This window comes from Lampris incognitus, chromosome 15 (assembly GCF_029633865.1).
Source record: "Lampris incognitus isolate fLamInc1 chromosome 15, fLamInc1.hap2, whole genome shotgun sequence".
In the NCBI taxonomy this organism is placed as follows: domain Eukaryota; kingdom Metazoa; phylum Chordata; class Actinopteri; order Lampriformes; family Lampridae; genus Lampris; species Lampris incognitus.
Window position 1 is genome coordinate 20,758,721 of NC_079225.1, and position 16,419 is coordinate 20,775,139.

General features: G+C 43.7%; 1 protein-coding gene across 1 annotated transcript in view; it reads right to left on the reverse strand.

Moving 5' to 3' along the window:
- The window catches only part of otofa (otoferlin a), a 112,452-nt gene that overhangs the window by 54,846 nt on the left and 41,187 nt on the right, over positions 1-16,419 (reverse strand). The window contains exon 4 of the mRNA XM_056294431.1: positions 1,007-1,106. Coding sequence (XP_056150406.1) covers positions 1,007-1,106 — 100 coding nt within the window. The remainder of the gene's footprint in view (positions 1-1,006; positions 1,107-16,419) is intronic.

Here is a 16,419-nt window from a genome sequence, read left to right on the forward strand (position 1 = left end):
CTTCTCTCTTTGTGTCTCTCTCCAATCCACTGCGGACTCCAAGGAGTTAGAGAACCATGGGAGTGCCGAGTTGCAAATTAAAGCATTGCTCTCAGGTGAAGCAGGGCGCTCCACCCATCCTTTGCTAGGGTGTTGCAGAGATGTACTATCACAAAAAGCATCTCATTAGTGTATGTGTGTGTGTGTGTGTGTGTGTGTGTGTGTGTGTGTGTGTGTGTGTTCGTGCACACAGAGGGGGGATGGGGAGTACACAACCTTGCCTACATATGTGCATGTGTGTAGCCCCTAAGTTTCCCCATATAATATGTGTTAGCATCTTCATAAGCTCTCATGAGCACCCCCAGCATCATACTGTACCCCAGGGTGCTTTAAACTACGGATGAGCTAGCCTTCACTTACACTGTTGTACTGCTCTCTCTCATTTACACAAGCCGTGGCAGGCTCGCCTCCCAAGCCACGTCATTCACCTCTCATACTACAAACTTTATGGCAAACAAATAGGTTTTAATTTAATGTCGTTTATGTTTGACATTTATTTTTAATTTGGCAGTCCAAGTTTTTAGTAGGGCTGAACAATACATCGTTTCAGAATCAACACCACAACATTACACATGTGCTATCGTCGCGTTGGAAAGGATGCAATGTAAGACAAATTGGGCCCTGCAGTCATTTTAGACTAAAACTCTTGTTGCTTGATAGAAAATGAATTCTTGCAAGGTCTGCTTTTTTTATGAATACTCTTGAAGAAAGATATTGTGGCGCGTCTGAGAGATAATATAATTTATTCTCATTTAATGAGCTGCTTTATTTCCACCTCCAAATCATTGTAATCATTGCCGGAGCGACAAATTCTCTGCAAATGCAGCACTGAAAGTTAAAAAGTGGCATAGTTCGGGGGAAATTATGCAGCTCCTTTTTATTTTTTCAACATTGCAATAATAACATGTAAAATCTTAAAAATAAAAAAATAACGCCACGATGTTGATGCAGTCTGAACATGCTGTACCTTTATTGAGGTGTTGTTGTCATCGATAAGTGTGTCGGTCACCTCCAGGTGTCCTTCCTCTGCCACCTTCTGAAGAACCATCCGGAAGGTTCCCACCAGCCTGGGAAAGAAACAAGTAACAGGTTGTTTTGTTTTTACACCAGCAGACCCATCTCTGTGTAAAGGTGAAAGAGCTCTGCGTCTTTTCAACCACAGTAGCAAACGGCTCTTTGTTTGTTTGGAGAAACAAAGACATATATCCGGCACCATCATCACACTTTTTTTATCCCCTGAATGTTTCTCCGCTCTCTCACTAGCTCTCTTTACCATTCTGTTTTAGTGCGAATCCCTTGTGTGTATTGCAGTTGGCATCACTAAAAGACCGCTTGTCCAGCGTGCAGTGATGGAGACGTGTTGTGACAGACAGGAAGTGTGCTCTTGTAACCAGCTTGTTTCAAGTTTGTCAAGTAACCAAGGGATTTCATGGAAAGTACTAGAAATAGATTTGATCTGAACTCAGATAGACAGACAAACACACACATATACACACACACACATTCATGTGTGTGCGTATTCACACGCACACACACACACATTCATGTGTGCGCGTATTCACACGCACACACAGACAAACACAAACACATTTGCTTTTCTATATTTGTGAGGACCCCTAATTGACTACATTCATTCCCTTGTCCCTAACTCTAACCTTGGCCATCAGGTTGACATCCATCCATCCATTTTCCAAGCCGCTTATCCTAATTAGGGTCGCGGGATGCTGGAGCCTATCCCAGCAGTCATTGGGCGACGGGTGGGGGGAAACCCTGGACAGGCCGCCAGACCATCACAGAGCCCACACACACACACACAAACACACACACACACACACACACGTACACACACGCTTGGTCAATGTAGTGGCAACGCTCCCTTTGTGGTTGTATCGTCTTCATCTGGTACACCACTTTTTAGGCATGTGCTCTCTTTTCTAAATTTTAGCAAATTAGTTCTCCTTCCGAATCCGGGCGTACTTCAATAAATATAAATGAATAAATGTAATCTAGGGGCTAATCCAGCGGATAAAAACGGGCTCAGGCGGTCTGATCAGCAGGCTGTGGTGTGCATGCATATTGTGGTGCAGCAGTGTGGGAGTGATTCGGTCTCCATGATCCAATACACGGGAAGTTTTTTTTATCTCTCTATAATACACATTGTACAGCACCAGCCGACTGAAATGAAATACTGGAAATCTTTAGAAAAGGGATAAAAAAAATTTTTTGGAATCATTATCTTCTCTTTTGCTATGAGTACCGTTATTTCCAAATCCTACTTTGATGTAGGTGGAGTTCCTCTTGGTCCTGTTTGCCAAGGACACTGCAGAGACTCCTAGTTTGGATGGTAAAGAAGCTTAAGGAAGGCATTTTTTTCTTATTTATCCCCCTTTTTCTCCCCAATTGTATCCTGCCAATTACCCCACTCTTCCGAGCCGTCCCAGTCGCTGCTCCACCCCCTCTGCCAATTCGGGGAGGGCTGCAGACTACCACATGCTTCCTTCGATACATGTGGAGTCGCCAGCCGCTTCTTTTCACCTGACAGTGAGGAGTTTCGCCAGGGGGACGTAGCACGTGGGAGGCTCACGCTATTCCCCCCAGTTCCCCCTCCCCCCCGAACAGGTGTCCCGACCGACCAGAGGAGGCGCTAGTGCAGCGACTTGGACACATACCCACATCTGGCTTCCCACCCGCAGACACGGCCACTTGTGTCTGTAGGGATGCCCGACCAAGGCGGAGGTAACACGGGGATTCGAACTGCCGATCCCCATGTTGCCAGGCAACAGAATAGACTGCTACACCACCTGGATGCCCAGTCTACGGAAGGCATTCTGACATACTTTGCCCTGGCAGAGAATTTACTAGCGTGCCTCATTGTCCTGAACGCATAAATGCACTCTTATTTCATACTCTAAGAAAGTGAAAACATTTGTAAAGAACTTATTTTCAACTACTATGTGATGTGGCCCTGCAGATATTTAAGACATAGCCTAATCTCCAACTCTCTTTACACGTTCCAGCACCAGACAGCTAAAGGCTGCAAAGGCTCAGTTGGACAATATCTCCACTCAGTCGACCTTGGCAGCTCCAAAGAACTAAGTTTGACAGAGTGAATTAAACTGTGATTTTAATTTATAGCTCGCTGTTCGCTGTGAATGAAAAGATTTTATTTAAATGAGATGCGCACTATCTGGAAAAAAAAGTAATTTCCTCATAAAATGAGCTCTGGTTTTTCAGCAAACCTTCATGTCAGAAGGTAGCTTCTAAAACTCTAGCCTCTATAAAAGTGAAATTTCTGAAGTAACACCATGTTGTAAATAACCAACAACTTGTTCTTTATGGAAATGATATCACAAATCAGGTCACTGAGCAGCAACTGACCAGAGCAGGTTATTGTTTCTATGAAATGGTTAGTATAATTTTCCTTACGTTTTCTAATCTCATTTTGTATTTTACTTTTTTTATGAGCCAAAAATTCTACTTTTTAATTGAGTCATCCCCAAGACAAGCTAGTTCTGGCTCTCGAAACAGAATAATTGGTATATCACTATTTAGCTAGAAGCAGAAAGCCAGGCGTACAACCAGAAGACTACTGGTGTGAATCTCTGCAGATAACAATGAAGAATGCTGGCTGGGCATAAACCTAAGATTGCTTTGCATCTATGGCGCTCACTATCACTCCCAATTTAACCTTAAGCAAGGCACTGGACCCCTTTACCGTTATTCACCTGCAATTCTACAGAAAAACCTGTGCTCTGATGTACATGAGATGCATGGATATTGTTTTTGTCTGTTCATTAACTTTGATTTTGCCTCACTTATAAAAGAAAATGGACAAATTTAGGTTACCATGCGTAAATGTGACAGATAAGTGGCCCTTCATCTTCTTTTAACCATCGAGTAATCCAGACTGACAGAATCAGCCACTCAGAGAGCAAAGCAATCTGTATTATGAATAATATCTGACAACTGTTTTTAAGTTCAAATATGCGGTGTGTTTGAAGGGCTCCATTCTGGCTGAAGTTTGTGCTACTAGAGAACAGAATTGGAATCATGTGTAATTCATGGACTACAACAGAAGGAAAATAACCCAGTAGGGCCCCCATTCAACCAGCTAATTAGAGCTTATGAATAATTTAAAGTTTCCCCCAAACAATGGACTGCTAGCACAGCAATGAGTCAAACACAAAGGATCTGTGATGCCATCTACAGTGTGTTATGACCATATGTTGGCATGATGATCACCCACAAAAATACCACATGTATTCACAGATGGGATGGATAACATACACACACACACACACACACACACACACACACACACACACACACACACACACACACACACACACACACACACACACACACATCATCTTGCAAACAGACCAATATGGCTCCATATGATGTTGCATATTGGATATAGAATATAGAATACAGGAGATACCAGTAGCATAAATAGTCTGACAACCAGTAAGCTGGAAATGAGTGGAGAGGGAAAGAAACTCCAAACAACCTGATGATGCTGAAAACACAAACAGTCAACAGCCTGACAACCTTGCATGTTTACAGAGACATTCATACCCCACAACCTGAATCTCTCTCTCACTCACTCTCTCTCTCTCTCTCTCTCTCTCTCTCTCTCTCTCTCTCTCTCTCTCTCTCTCTCTCTCTCTCTCTCTCTCTCTCTCTCTCTCTCTCTCTCTCTCTCTCACACACACCTCTCTCACAAAACACACACACACACACACACACACACACACACACACACACACACACACACACACACACACACACACACACACACACACACACACACACACACACACACACACACACACACACACAGTATATCCTAATGGACTGGGCTGCCAGACTGGAATATGGTTTAATGGAAAGTGACAAGCAGGGGACAGAAAGACTATCAGAGTGGATGGGTAGATCATTGGCACCAGTCAAACACACTACCAAGCCCATACACACACATGCAAGCACTCATACACATACACACATATGTAAATGCAGATATCAGCATATGTAGACACTCACACAGTCACATGCACACACACACAAAAACACATACACTCCATCTATTAACTAAAAATAGCCAGCAAACAATGTTCTAAGTAAATGCATGACTTCAACGAATAAGGGGCAAAACTTAAGGTCCTAAGGTGCGGTAATAAAGACAGAGTGCTTGTTTTTTCACACCAACTCCAGAGCTGATGGACTCAATCCATAGCCGAAAGTGAGGCTGCATAAATCAGGGGCTGTATAAAACTCAATAGTAAAGTGAACTTACACTGCCGGAACTTAACTATCATTTGAAATCTCAGTCACAAGAATATCTTTTTTCCCCCCTCAGGCACAGACCGATGCTTTATCTCTGCAAGTACATGCTCCAAATGGGTGCTGCGCCTCCAAATTCATCCGTTTGATGGTTCCCACCAGAGAAAATGTTTAGATGGGAGTATTCACTTCTTTGCGATAAATGTTTTGTGTGTATGCTTTGTGCTTTGTGAACTTAAGAAAGAGCCACCATGGAGCATGATGTTTTCTGATGACACGGTGCTAGCAAGCAAACGAGGACAAGGAAAGACTGGCGCGAGATCTTGAAGATTGGAGAGAAGTGCTAGAGATAAGAGGACTAAAGATGAGCAGAACAAAGACCGAGGACCTGTGTAAAAATAAGCAAGTAGAAAGCCCAGGGTTGACCATAAGAGGAGAAGATGCAGGTCCGCGGTGGTGTAGCGGTCTAAGCATCGGCTTTGTGTCGATGCAGTTGCCCACTGAGGACTGGGGTTCGCGCCCCGGTCTCGTCAGATCCGACTATGGCCGGACTCGATGAAGCAGCAATCATTGGCAAACGCTGTCTTCGGGAGGGGGGCGGAGTCGGCTTGTGTTCGTCACGTGAATGCGTCTCTGTGTGTGTCGGAAGAAACAGTGGTTCGGCCTGGAGTCGCCTTGTCACGAAAGTGGGGAGGCGGTCTCCTTCGAGACTGCCGGCCGGAGAGATGCAGTTGGCGAATGCCTGCAGTACGAGGGTGGGTGTTTGAATTAAAATAGGGATCGATTGGCCACTAAAGTGGGAGAAAAAAGGGAAAAATCAGAAATAAATTTTTTTTTAAAAAAAAAGAGGAGAAGATGCCCCAGAAGCTAACGAATTCACGTACTAAGGATCGACAATACAGACAGAAGGCGGTGGTAAGAAGGAAGTCAGGAAAAGGACACAATTTGGGTGGAATTCATGGAGAAAGATAGCTGGAGTACTTTGTGACAAAAGAATGCCACTGAGGATAAAGGGCAAGGTATACAAATCAATGGTTAGGCCTGCCATGCTCTATGGTATGGAAGCAGTGACAACAACAGAGAGGCTAGAATCTACATTACAGGTAGCAGAGATGAACATGCTGCGTTGGTCCTTGGGAGTGACTAGAAAAGACCGGAAGAGAAATGAAGAAGTGCGAGCTACGTTCAAGATCAGAGGAATGGATGAGAAGTTGAGAGAGACAAGATTGAGATGGTTTGGGCATGTGCAGAGAGGAGGCATAGACTATATAGGAAAGAAGGTACTGGACCTGGAAATACCTGGCAAAAGAAAAAGAGGAAGACCAAGGAAAAGATGGAGAGACCAGATAGAGGAGGACATGAGCAGGGGTGGACTGCGGGAGAGGGACGTGTCAGACAGAAAGCTATGGAGGGCAAAAATCCGCTGTGGTGATCCCTGAGAAACAGGGAACAAGCCGAAAGAAGAAAAAGAAGATTCATTGCTTTGTGATAACCATTTTTAAAGTTTTTCTTTAAAAAGATACTTTATGCAACTTTTACAAGAGGTTTGCATTGAATTTTGGGCAGTCTTGCTAACAACATCATCTGCCACATTATGCTAAACTGTGGGCAGCACCAGACAATGGCGATGAATTTGTCCAGGGATACTTAGAAAAACAAATGGATTTTCAGTTCCTTTCAGCTATTGTAACATGTGCACAAATGCTGAATAATTGAACTAAGCAGGGGCTATCATTTTCTGGCTTACTTTTTAGCACTTCAAAGGACGGCATTCATTATTGATTGAACTTGAGCAAACAATTGACTTTCATCTGCTCCATAATTTAAAACTCTCTTCCCTTTCAGTTTGTATTTTTTTCTTCCTTCCATAAGCCATGAGTTTATTTTGTAAAGCCAGGCATGACTTATACACAGATGCACTGGGCTTGGGTAACGTCACATAGGAAGAGTTAAGCGTTGAAATGCAAATGTTTTAAGTGAAAATGGCCATCTGTTTGTTGTAAGGACTGCCACCCCCACAATAAAGACAGTGGTAATTCAGTTAGTAAAGGATGTGAAATGGAAATCTGACAGTAGACAAGTTCATGATTTACATTAACTGGCAAAGGAGAAGCGGAGAAGCTCCTGTTGTACGCTGTTAGCTCCTGGTGGAAAAGTATGATGTTGTGTATGAGATGGATACGCGCGCACGCACATGCACGCACACGCACGCACACACACACACACACACACACACACACACACACACACACACACACACACACACACACACACACACACACACACACAAGCATATTGACCCACATTTGGAGGTCGAGGCAAGCTGCTGTGAATAAACGTTTTTTTACTGTGATGATCAGTAGGAAGATGATAAAGCCAGGTATACACCATTGTCATAGAAGCCAGTGACGGATTGCCAATGTATGGGTACTACTTGAAAGTCTTTATCCAGAATTACACACATAGATAGATGAGTGTGGTAAGCAGGGCAAGGATGAGCCTTGAACGGGAGACAGAGGGACTGGCCCAGCTGATCGACCTCTCCCAGTACACCTGAATGATTCAGTAAGGAGACGGAAGGAAGCTTGAAAATCGGGAATTACATTGGACTGTGAATGTGGAAGCTTAAAGAAACACAGAAGTATTTCACTGAGCACTGGGCATGGTTTGGTTTATTGTTTATTTTCGTTTAATATGAATATATATGGATAATATGTGAAGCCTATTTCATAAAGGACATTTAGGTGGATGGTGGTTATCAACTTGCTCTGAGCATGGGCAGGCTGGTTAGCAAAACACAAAGTGCATATTCTCTGGTATAACTAACCAACAGAAAAAGCGAAGGGATTTGACAGTGTGAAAATTCCCATGCACCATAGGACACCCATTTTAGTGTCTGTGCACCAAAGATTTCAGTTGTGTTTTTATATTGCATTCAGAGTCAAGAACACAGTTTTTGGCAACGCTCAGTGCAGCCCATTTTTTTTCTTTAAAGTAACAACATAACATGGGCCAAACTTTATAAAACTTGTCTTTCACATGCATACATCAATGTGCTGCTCTTTTATGAAAAACAGTTTTGTAATGGTTTCTTGTGGAAAAAACTGTCAGACATCTTCTGGCAAGATGAGTGTTAGTGCTCTTATTGTTTGCATGGGAATGACACCAGCAACGTATAAAAGCCATGCAAAATACATACAAAATACATTTACTTACCATGAATGGATTACTCTGTTTAGAGGTGATAATACTACAGAACTAACAGATTGTTTGAAACAATTACAACCAATGGTGTACTTACCATCGGGCATACCGGGACAAATCCTGGTGGGCCGGTGGACCGCCAAAGAATCCATGACAGGCCCTGTATGTATGTTAGTCATTCTGCGCGCGCATGAGAGCGTACTGTGTGTGTGTGTGTGTGTGTGTGTGTGTGTGTGTGTGTGTGTGTGTGTGTGTGTGTGTGTGTGTGTGTGTGTGTGTGTGTGTGCGTGTGTTCCGGGACTGGGCTCACTGGCCAATCACAAACCAAGTTCGTTAATGCGCGTTAACGTTCTAAACGCAGAAGGAGCGCGCAGCAGTGAGATAGCCGGCGAAAGCCATGGACAAGAAAATGTCAACAAGTAAAGGAGGCGCCGAAAACAATTAGAGAATAATAATAATAATAATAATAATAATAATAAGGGATTAGTGGCACAGGCTTTCAAATGTAAACAAGCACGAAATCGTCCAGACCCACGGCGCACCTGTGCTGCGCGTATAGGCGGAGCTCGGCAGTGTTCAACGAGAAAGGCGGGGGACCAGCAAGTAGCGATCACGTTCCAGGAATTAGTCATGTCCCACTAGTGTCGTGAGTAAAACTAGGCTAAATATATAGCTAACTAGCTTTGGCATGTCCTCACCTCTATAACGTTATCTATTGTCCTCCGTGTGTCCATACATCAGTTGCGAGCGTGTCCTACTAAATTTCCCTCTCATGTCTTAGTGATGCAAAATCGAGGACTCGACATACTGTTCGGGCACCATCAGCACACTCAAGTGGTCAGCAACGCTATTTAAGAGCCAGCAGACTGAAGCGGTGAAATGGACGCTAAATTATAGGCTAGGCTACATGTTCAGTTAAAACTGCTGTAACTCGTGGTTACAAAACGGCCCCACTATTTAAGCCATGCTGATGGCGTGTTATAATATAAATCTGTGACTACTGAAATATTTCCTGGCCATTGCAAAAGCCTGTCAACAATAAAAAAAAAGACTATAACATTACCAGTGTAAACTACTAATAACACACGTTAGCCCCTAGCTAACGGAATCTGACCCTTTAGCCGAGCGGTTAGTGATGTCGCCTTGTGGTGCAGTACACCCCGTATCGAATCCCGCACCGGGCAAGAAAATAACCGGTTACATTGGTGGCAGCGGTGGGATCCGAAAGTGTGCAGATCCTCGGAAGTCTCTTCGGAGGGCGGGAATAACAAAGCGCGAGGGCGCGCTTCCGGGGAGGGTGACGACTGTAAACTACTAATAAGACACGTTAGTCCCTAGCTAACAGGTCTGACCCTTTAGCCGAGCCGTTGGCGATGTCGCCTTGTGGTGCAGTACACCCTGTATCGAATCCCGCACCGGGCAAGAAAATAACCGGTTACACCAGCATGGACTAGGGTGCTAAATATGTCCTGTAATTACTTTAACCCCCCCCCCCAAACTGTAACTGACTGTCGTATCGTTTAAACTGTACTTAAGTAATCAACCCTCACCGAGTGGCTTATAAAGTGAGTGGCTTGTAGAGTGACTTATAGAGTGGCTTATAACAATTTGTAAATTACTACAGGGCGGCACAGTGGTGCAGTGGTTAGTGCAGTCGCCTCACAGCAAGAAGGTTCTGGGTTCGAGCCCAGGGGTAGTCCAACCTGGGGGGTCGTCCCGGGTCGTCCTCTTTGTGGAGTTTGCATGTTCTCCTCGTGTCTGCGTGGGTTTCCTCCGGGGACTCCGGTTTCCTCCCACAGTCCAAAGACATGTAGGTCAGGTGGATTGGCAATACTAAATTGCCCCTAGGTATGAGTGTGTGTGTGTGTGTGTGTGTGTGTGTGTGTGTGTGTGTGTGTGTGTGTGTGTGTGTGTGTGTGTGTGTGGTGTATGTTGGCCCTTTGTGATGGCCTGGCGGCCTGTCCAGGGTGTCTCCCCGCCTGCCGCCTAATGACTGCTTGGATAAGCTCCAGTATCCCCACGACCCTAAGAGCAGGATAAGCGGTTTGGATAATGGACGGATCGACTACAGAGTCTTACAGATAGCGCTGAAACGTGATAAAAATGTTTATGTCATATTATAAGTATGCTCATAATGGTTTATAAACATGACCTCAGGTGGTGTTACTCAGTTTAAATTGTTTTGGGATCCAATACCTTGCACATGACTTGACCCTGTGCAGATTAGGTATGCAGCCTGTTACCATGTAAAGTACCACAACCCACACCCGTGAGCTACTATTATGAGTCCAAAAACCCAGAGTCAAGCCCGAGGCTAACTCACTAGACCATTGATCCTGCTTTGCGAAATAAGTCCCAGAACATCCTCATAATCAATACCTTTCCTATACCAGCCTCAAGGCATACTACAGGAAATAACAACAGTGATAATGCTATTGATAACTATCTGCCTTGCTGCAAGAGTTGGGATGTAAGCCAACACAGTATCTCGTGAATTAACAGCAAGAGAGAGTCTACACTATGACAAATATGAAAAGATGATTGGCTGAAACTTGATGAACCAACCCTGACTCTTATGTAAAAGTAGATATTTTATGAGATGGGCTAAAAGATTAAAGAAGAAATAAGCAGTTCTTGAATAATTTACTTCAGCCCAAAAGCTCTGGCTTAAAGGAAGGATGCTCGCTAAACACAGATACATATGCAAACACATTACACACACAAAGACATACACAGACATATGCACACACACACACACACACACACACACACACACACACACACACACACACACACACACACACACTATTGGACTATTTTCTTCATCAGTACTCATGCTACTGGGAAGACACTTTAGGGTCTCTCTTCCTGAGAAGTGAGGAGATCAAGGCAAAGCGGGAGCTCATGAAGGAGAAACGTTGAAGCCGAACAGCGATAATGAGCCCAATGGAGATAAGAGCACATGGAACAGAAGTGTTACCAGCTTACTTGCAGGATTAGAACTTTTTAGGCTAGTCTAATGCAAAATTGCCCCCCTTGGCAGTGTTTGAATGAGGACAAGTAGAGGTAGTATAAACTCATAGCCAAATATTCTTCCTGCTGGGCGAATGTCCTCAAATCTTTTAATTGCATTCGTAAAAGCAAAACAGAAGGCTATGTTGAAGATAAACGCAAATGAAATGAAGAGGGAAATAAAGATGAGGCAAAACAAATAGCAGGAAAGGATTTCGCTTGCATTGCGGTCTGAAGAGGAGGAGAATGGAAGATGGAGCGGGGGCGAAAACAGCGGATGGCTCATTCGAGGGAAGAGTATTGGCATGAATTATACAGCTTTATCTCACTTTAGTGGGACCTGGTGCGGGGAAACTCAGCCTACTGTTAAAGATAAAAGGAAGGAAAAGGACTGCACTGTAAATGCACCAAAAATCTCCAGCTGGTGTTGAAAATCACAGAAAACCCATCAACACCACATTAAAATCCACGACACTTTGGAATATTCAAATACCAGGATTGGTAGATCGCGTCTTTATAAGGATACCAAGGTTATTTTAGTATTCACCGCTGAATATTTGGCCCACACTGGGGGTTAACGGGATTCAAATTCCCATTCAGCTCATATTAACCTCAGCGTACATGCAGGTGTCACAACATATGAGCCAATTGGACAGCCAATTACTTATTTCTAACCTAGTTCATAATTACATCTAGTTTGAATGTAGCTCAGCATTTTGTCATCCCACCAGCTACTCGCTTAGGCAAATAATATTAATTGTAAAACAACAGATGTTACTCTTAAAGCTTCTGTCCTTGTAAATAACAGGTACAGTTGATGAGCCAAATTTTTGGAGTCATAATGCTAAAATGTCATGAAACGTCCAACTGAGAATTGCTAATAATCTGTTCATGGCCAACTTGATGTAAGTATTAGAAGCCATCTTGTCTCAATCCTATAAAGACCCAAGTAGTAAGATTTTCCTTCATCGATGTTATTCTGCTGAACTCTGATCCCCCGTCTGTTTCGTGGACTCTTCTAAGAAACAGTGCGCTTCAACACACAATATGGATATTTTCCCAGACATACTCCGTGCAATAATATAGGATTTCCATTAGCTAAAAACAATCAAACAACCTCTCCTCTTGTGCAGCAGACAATTCAAGCTTTAGTTCACAGACATTCACAGGTTTACAGGGTGGAACAATGTAATTTTCCAGTATATGGAGATGATAGACAATGAAATGCTCTTTCTGTCCCTTTAATCAGCACAGGGATGAACACAACGTCACCATCACTGTGTTTATGTGTGGGGGTAATATGAGCCTGCTCATCCTAATTCTGCTCTTAGCAGGGCGTGACATACTGAATGTATTAATGCCTGTTGGCTTACAGTGATGTGGGCTGCTGGCTATCAGTTGCACCGGTAATGCTGCACCCTCTGCCCATATGAAGCAGGTGTGAGAACAACATAAGCTACAATTCACCTTGAATTATTTATTCCCTTCACTCTGTTTGGGATATACTTATGAGGCTTCAAGTGTGTGTGTGTGTGTGTGTGTGTGTGTGTGTGTGTGTGTGTGTGTGTGTGTGTGTGTGTGTGTGTGTGTGTGTGTGTGTGTGTGTGTGTGTTTCCCTCCCTCTATATTGTTTTCACATAATATCTCATGCACACCAGCCAGCCACAGCATTGTATTTGAAGTAGTGACAAAGCCTGAGGTGAAGCCCCAGCGAGGCTCTAATTGTGGGCATGACAACTGCAGAAGTAGCTGCACAGCAATTCCCAAGGATGACCATGACATACTTATGGATATCTGGAACAAAACACAAGTTTCTCAGGTTTGTGTATGCGTCAAGGGGAAATGGGGATTCCATATTTTCTGGAGGCAGAGATAGCAGCCCAGCCAAGTAGTGAGCTTTTGACCGAGGTACTATTAAAACAAAAAGAGTTTGCGAACTAGTCATTAAGTCAATTTGCACCACTGTATACAACTCCTAGGTAGTTGGGCTGGTTGGGAAATTTAGCATTGAATAATTTGTGAGTTTGTGCTCAAGGATAGTTACAATTGGAAGACACTGGATCCTCTGATATTTGCAGTGTATGAGGAACCCCAAACCTCTTTTTGCTTTTCCTGCTTGGCAGATCAAGCGTTGGCAAGAATGAAATGCAATACATCCAGGACCTGCAAGCAAAACTCCATTCACTGGGTTGGATTGCACAGGAGAATTTGCTTCAGGCACAGGAAAGTCAGCGGTGCCTAATTAGCAGGGGTCCCCACCCAGGGGTGATTTTCACTAGGATATAAAGTACTCAGATTAATCTCTACGTACAGTCCTAAATTATCTTGCCAAGTGAGCATTTGTGGCCACACAGTGTGTAGGAGATGTTACGTATGAGTTAAGCAATGTGACTCCATCCCTGTGTCTTGCCTGAATGCAAACAAAAGGTTGATTAGGCAGAATTAAAAGCAAGTAAAGGTAGTAATAGAAGAATGGCACAGTGATAAGTAAATGCAGCATCAAAGTTTGGTGCTGACCTCATACACAGGATGCATGAATTGTCGACTAGAGGCAGGTATAGTATCCAGACTATGGACTTGTACTAAGCTCTGGATCTAACTAAAATATAGCATGTAAAGTCTTTTAATATATGGATACCCATTACAGGAGCTACATACCAGCCCTCTCAGAGTTCACCAACTATATCAGTTAAACTGTGATGGCCTGGCAGCCTGTCCAGGGTGTCTCCCTGCCTGCCGCCCAGTGATTGTTGGGATAGGCTCCAGCACCCCTGCGACCCTGAGCAGGATAAGCGGTTTGGATAATGGATGGATGGATGGATGGATGGATGGATGGATGGATGGATGGATGGATGGATGGATGGATGGATGGATACTGTAAACACCTGCCTGGTACATTGGCTGTGACTTGTGGCAGTGTGAGGCTTAGTACAGAATTCTGTAGAAGTAATGTGCTGCCATCAGCTGACCAATTTTCAGCCTTCACTTCTACCTTCTGTGGTACCCAGTCACTTCTGTGCTCAATCACGACCCACTGGGCGAAAGGTGCCAAAAAGTGGTGCACATGTTGATTTGTGGTTTTACAAACTGTTACATAGTCAGGGAGCTTATATACACACACACACACACACACACACACACACACACACACACACACACACACACACACATAGTGTATATATATATATATATATATATATATATATGTATGTATAAGAGAGAGAGAGAGAGAGAGAGAGAGAGAGAGAGAGAGAGAGAGAGAGAGAGAGAGAGAGAGAGAGAGAGAGAGAGAGAGAGAGAGAGAGAGAGAGAGAATAATAAAGACATTTTACTTGTAGTTACAAAGAAGATTTTTTTTCGGTGTCTGCAGCTGGTGGCCAATTTGTTTCTACTACTCAAAGTAAACATATCAGATTAGCAAATAATAAAATACTTTTCTGCCAAGCATGGGTTACATCTTTTGCTGCTAATTGAATATGCATTGTCTTTGCAAGGAGCAGTACTATTCAATACACATGACATTTAATAGATGTTGTATTTTTTTATATTTTAACTGCCTGCCCTTCCAACTGTGCCCCAACACCACCTCACTATATGATATATATAAATTACCATTTGATGTCACCGTATTATATTCTAAAAGTATTGTCAGCTGTATGACTGCAGCCGTCAATAAATGTATTGACAGCTGATGATTGCTTATGGCATGAAACAGACGTGTACTGTCTCATAAAGAATTTACTTGACTCACTGGATTATACACACACACACACACACACACACACACACACACACACACACACACACATACATACATATATTAATAATAACTAATTACATTGTCTTATATTATATTATACTATTAATAATGACTAGTAGCCTTCATCAAGAACTCAATCTGGCAGTGGAAAACAACACTGGAGGCGAACTCAAAAGACAATCACACAGGTAACCATCAAATGTGGCATATACCAAGGTGATGCACTATCCCCACTGCTGTTCTCCATAGGCCTGAGCCCCCTCTGTCAGCTCATCACAAAGAGTGGCTATGGATACACGTTCAGAAGTGGAGCTACCATCAGCCACCTCCTATACATGGATGACATCAAGCTGCATGCCAAGAATGTGTGAGACATTGACTCGCTGATCCACCTCACCAGGATCTACAGCAACGACATTGGGATGTCATTCGGACTGGACAAGTGCGGTCGAATGTTGGCAAAAAGAGGAAAGGTGGTAAGGACTGAAGGGGTTGGATTACCAGCTGGCAGGGTAACAGACATACAGGACAGTTACAAGTACCCGGGTATTTCACAGGCAAATGAAAACCACAAGGAGGCTGCAAGGAGGTCAGCTACAGCCAAATATCTCCAGAGAGTGAGGCAGATCCTGAGGAGCCAGCTCAATGGGAAGAACAACATCCAAGCCATCAACACATATGCCCTACCAGTCATCAGATACCCAGCTAAAATAATAAGATGGCCAAAGGAGGAGATAAAGGCCACAGATATCAGGACACAGAAAATCCTCACAATGCACAGAGGGTTCCACCCAAAGTCTAGCAGCCTGAGACTTTATGATAAGCGAAATGGGGCCAAGATGCGGGCCAAGGGTTAGTGAATGTCCAGGATGAAACAAGGAACATCCACGAATACATCAGAAAGAGGGCCCGCCAGGATGAACTGCTGAGTGAGCACCTCAGGCAGCAGAGGACAGAGAGTGGGGAGGTAGAAGAAGAGGTATCAAGACTAAGCCCCTCCATGGGATGTGCCATCGATAGATAGAAGACGTGGCTGATATCGAGGAATCCTTCCAGTGCTAGAAAAGGCTCGACTGAAGGACACCACACAAGCTCTGATCATAGCAGTGCAAGAACAGGCA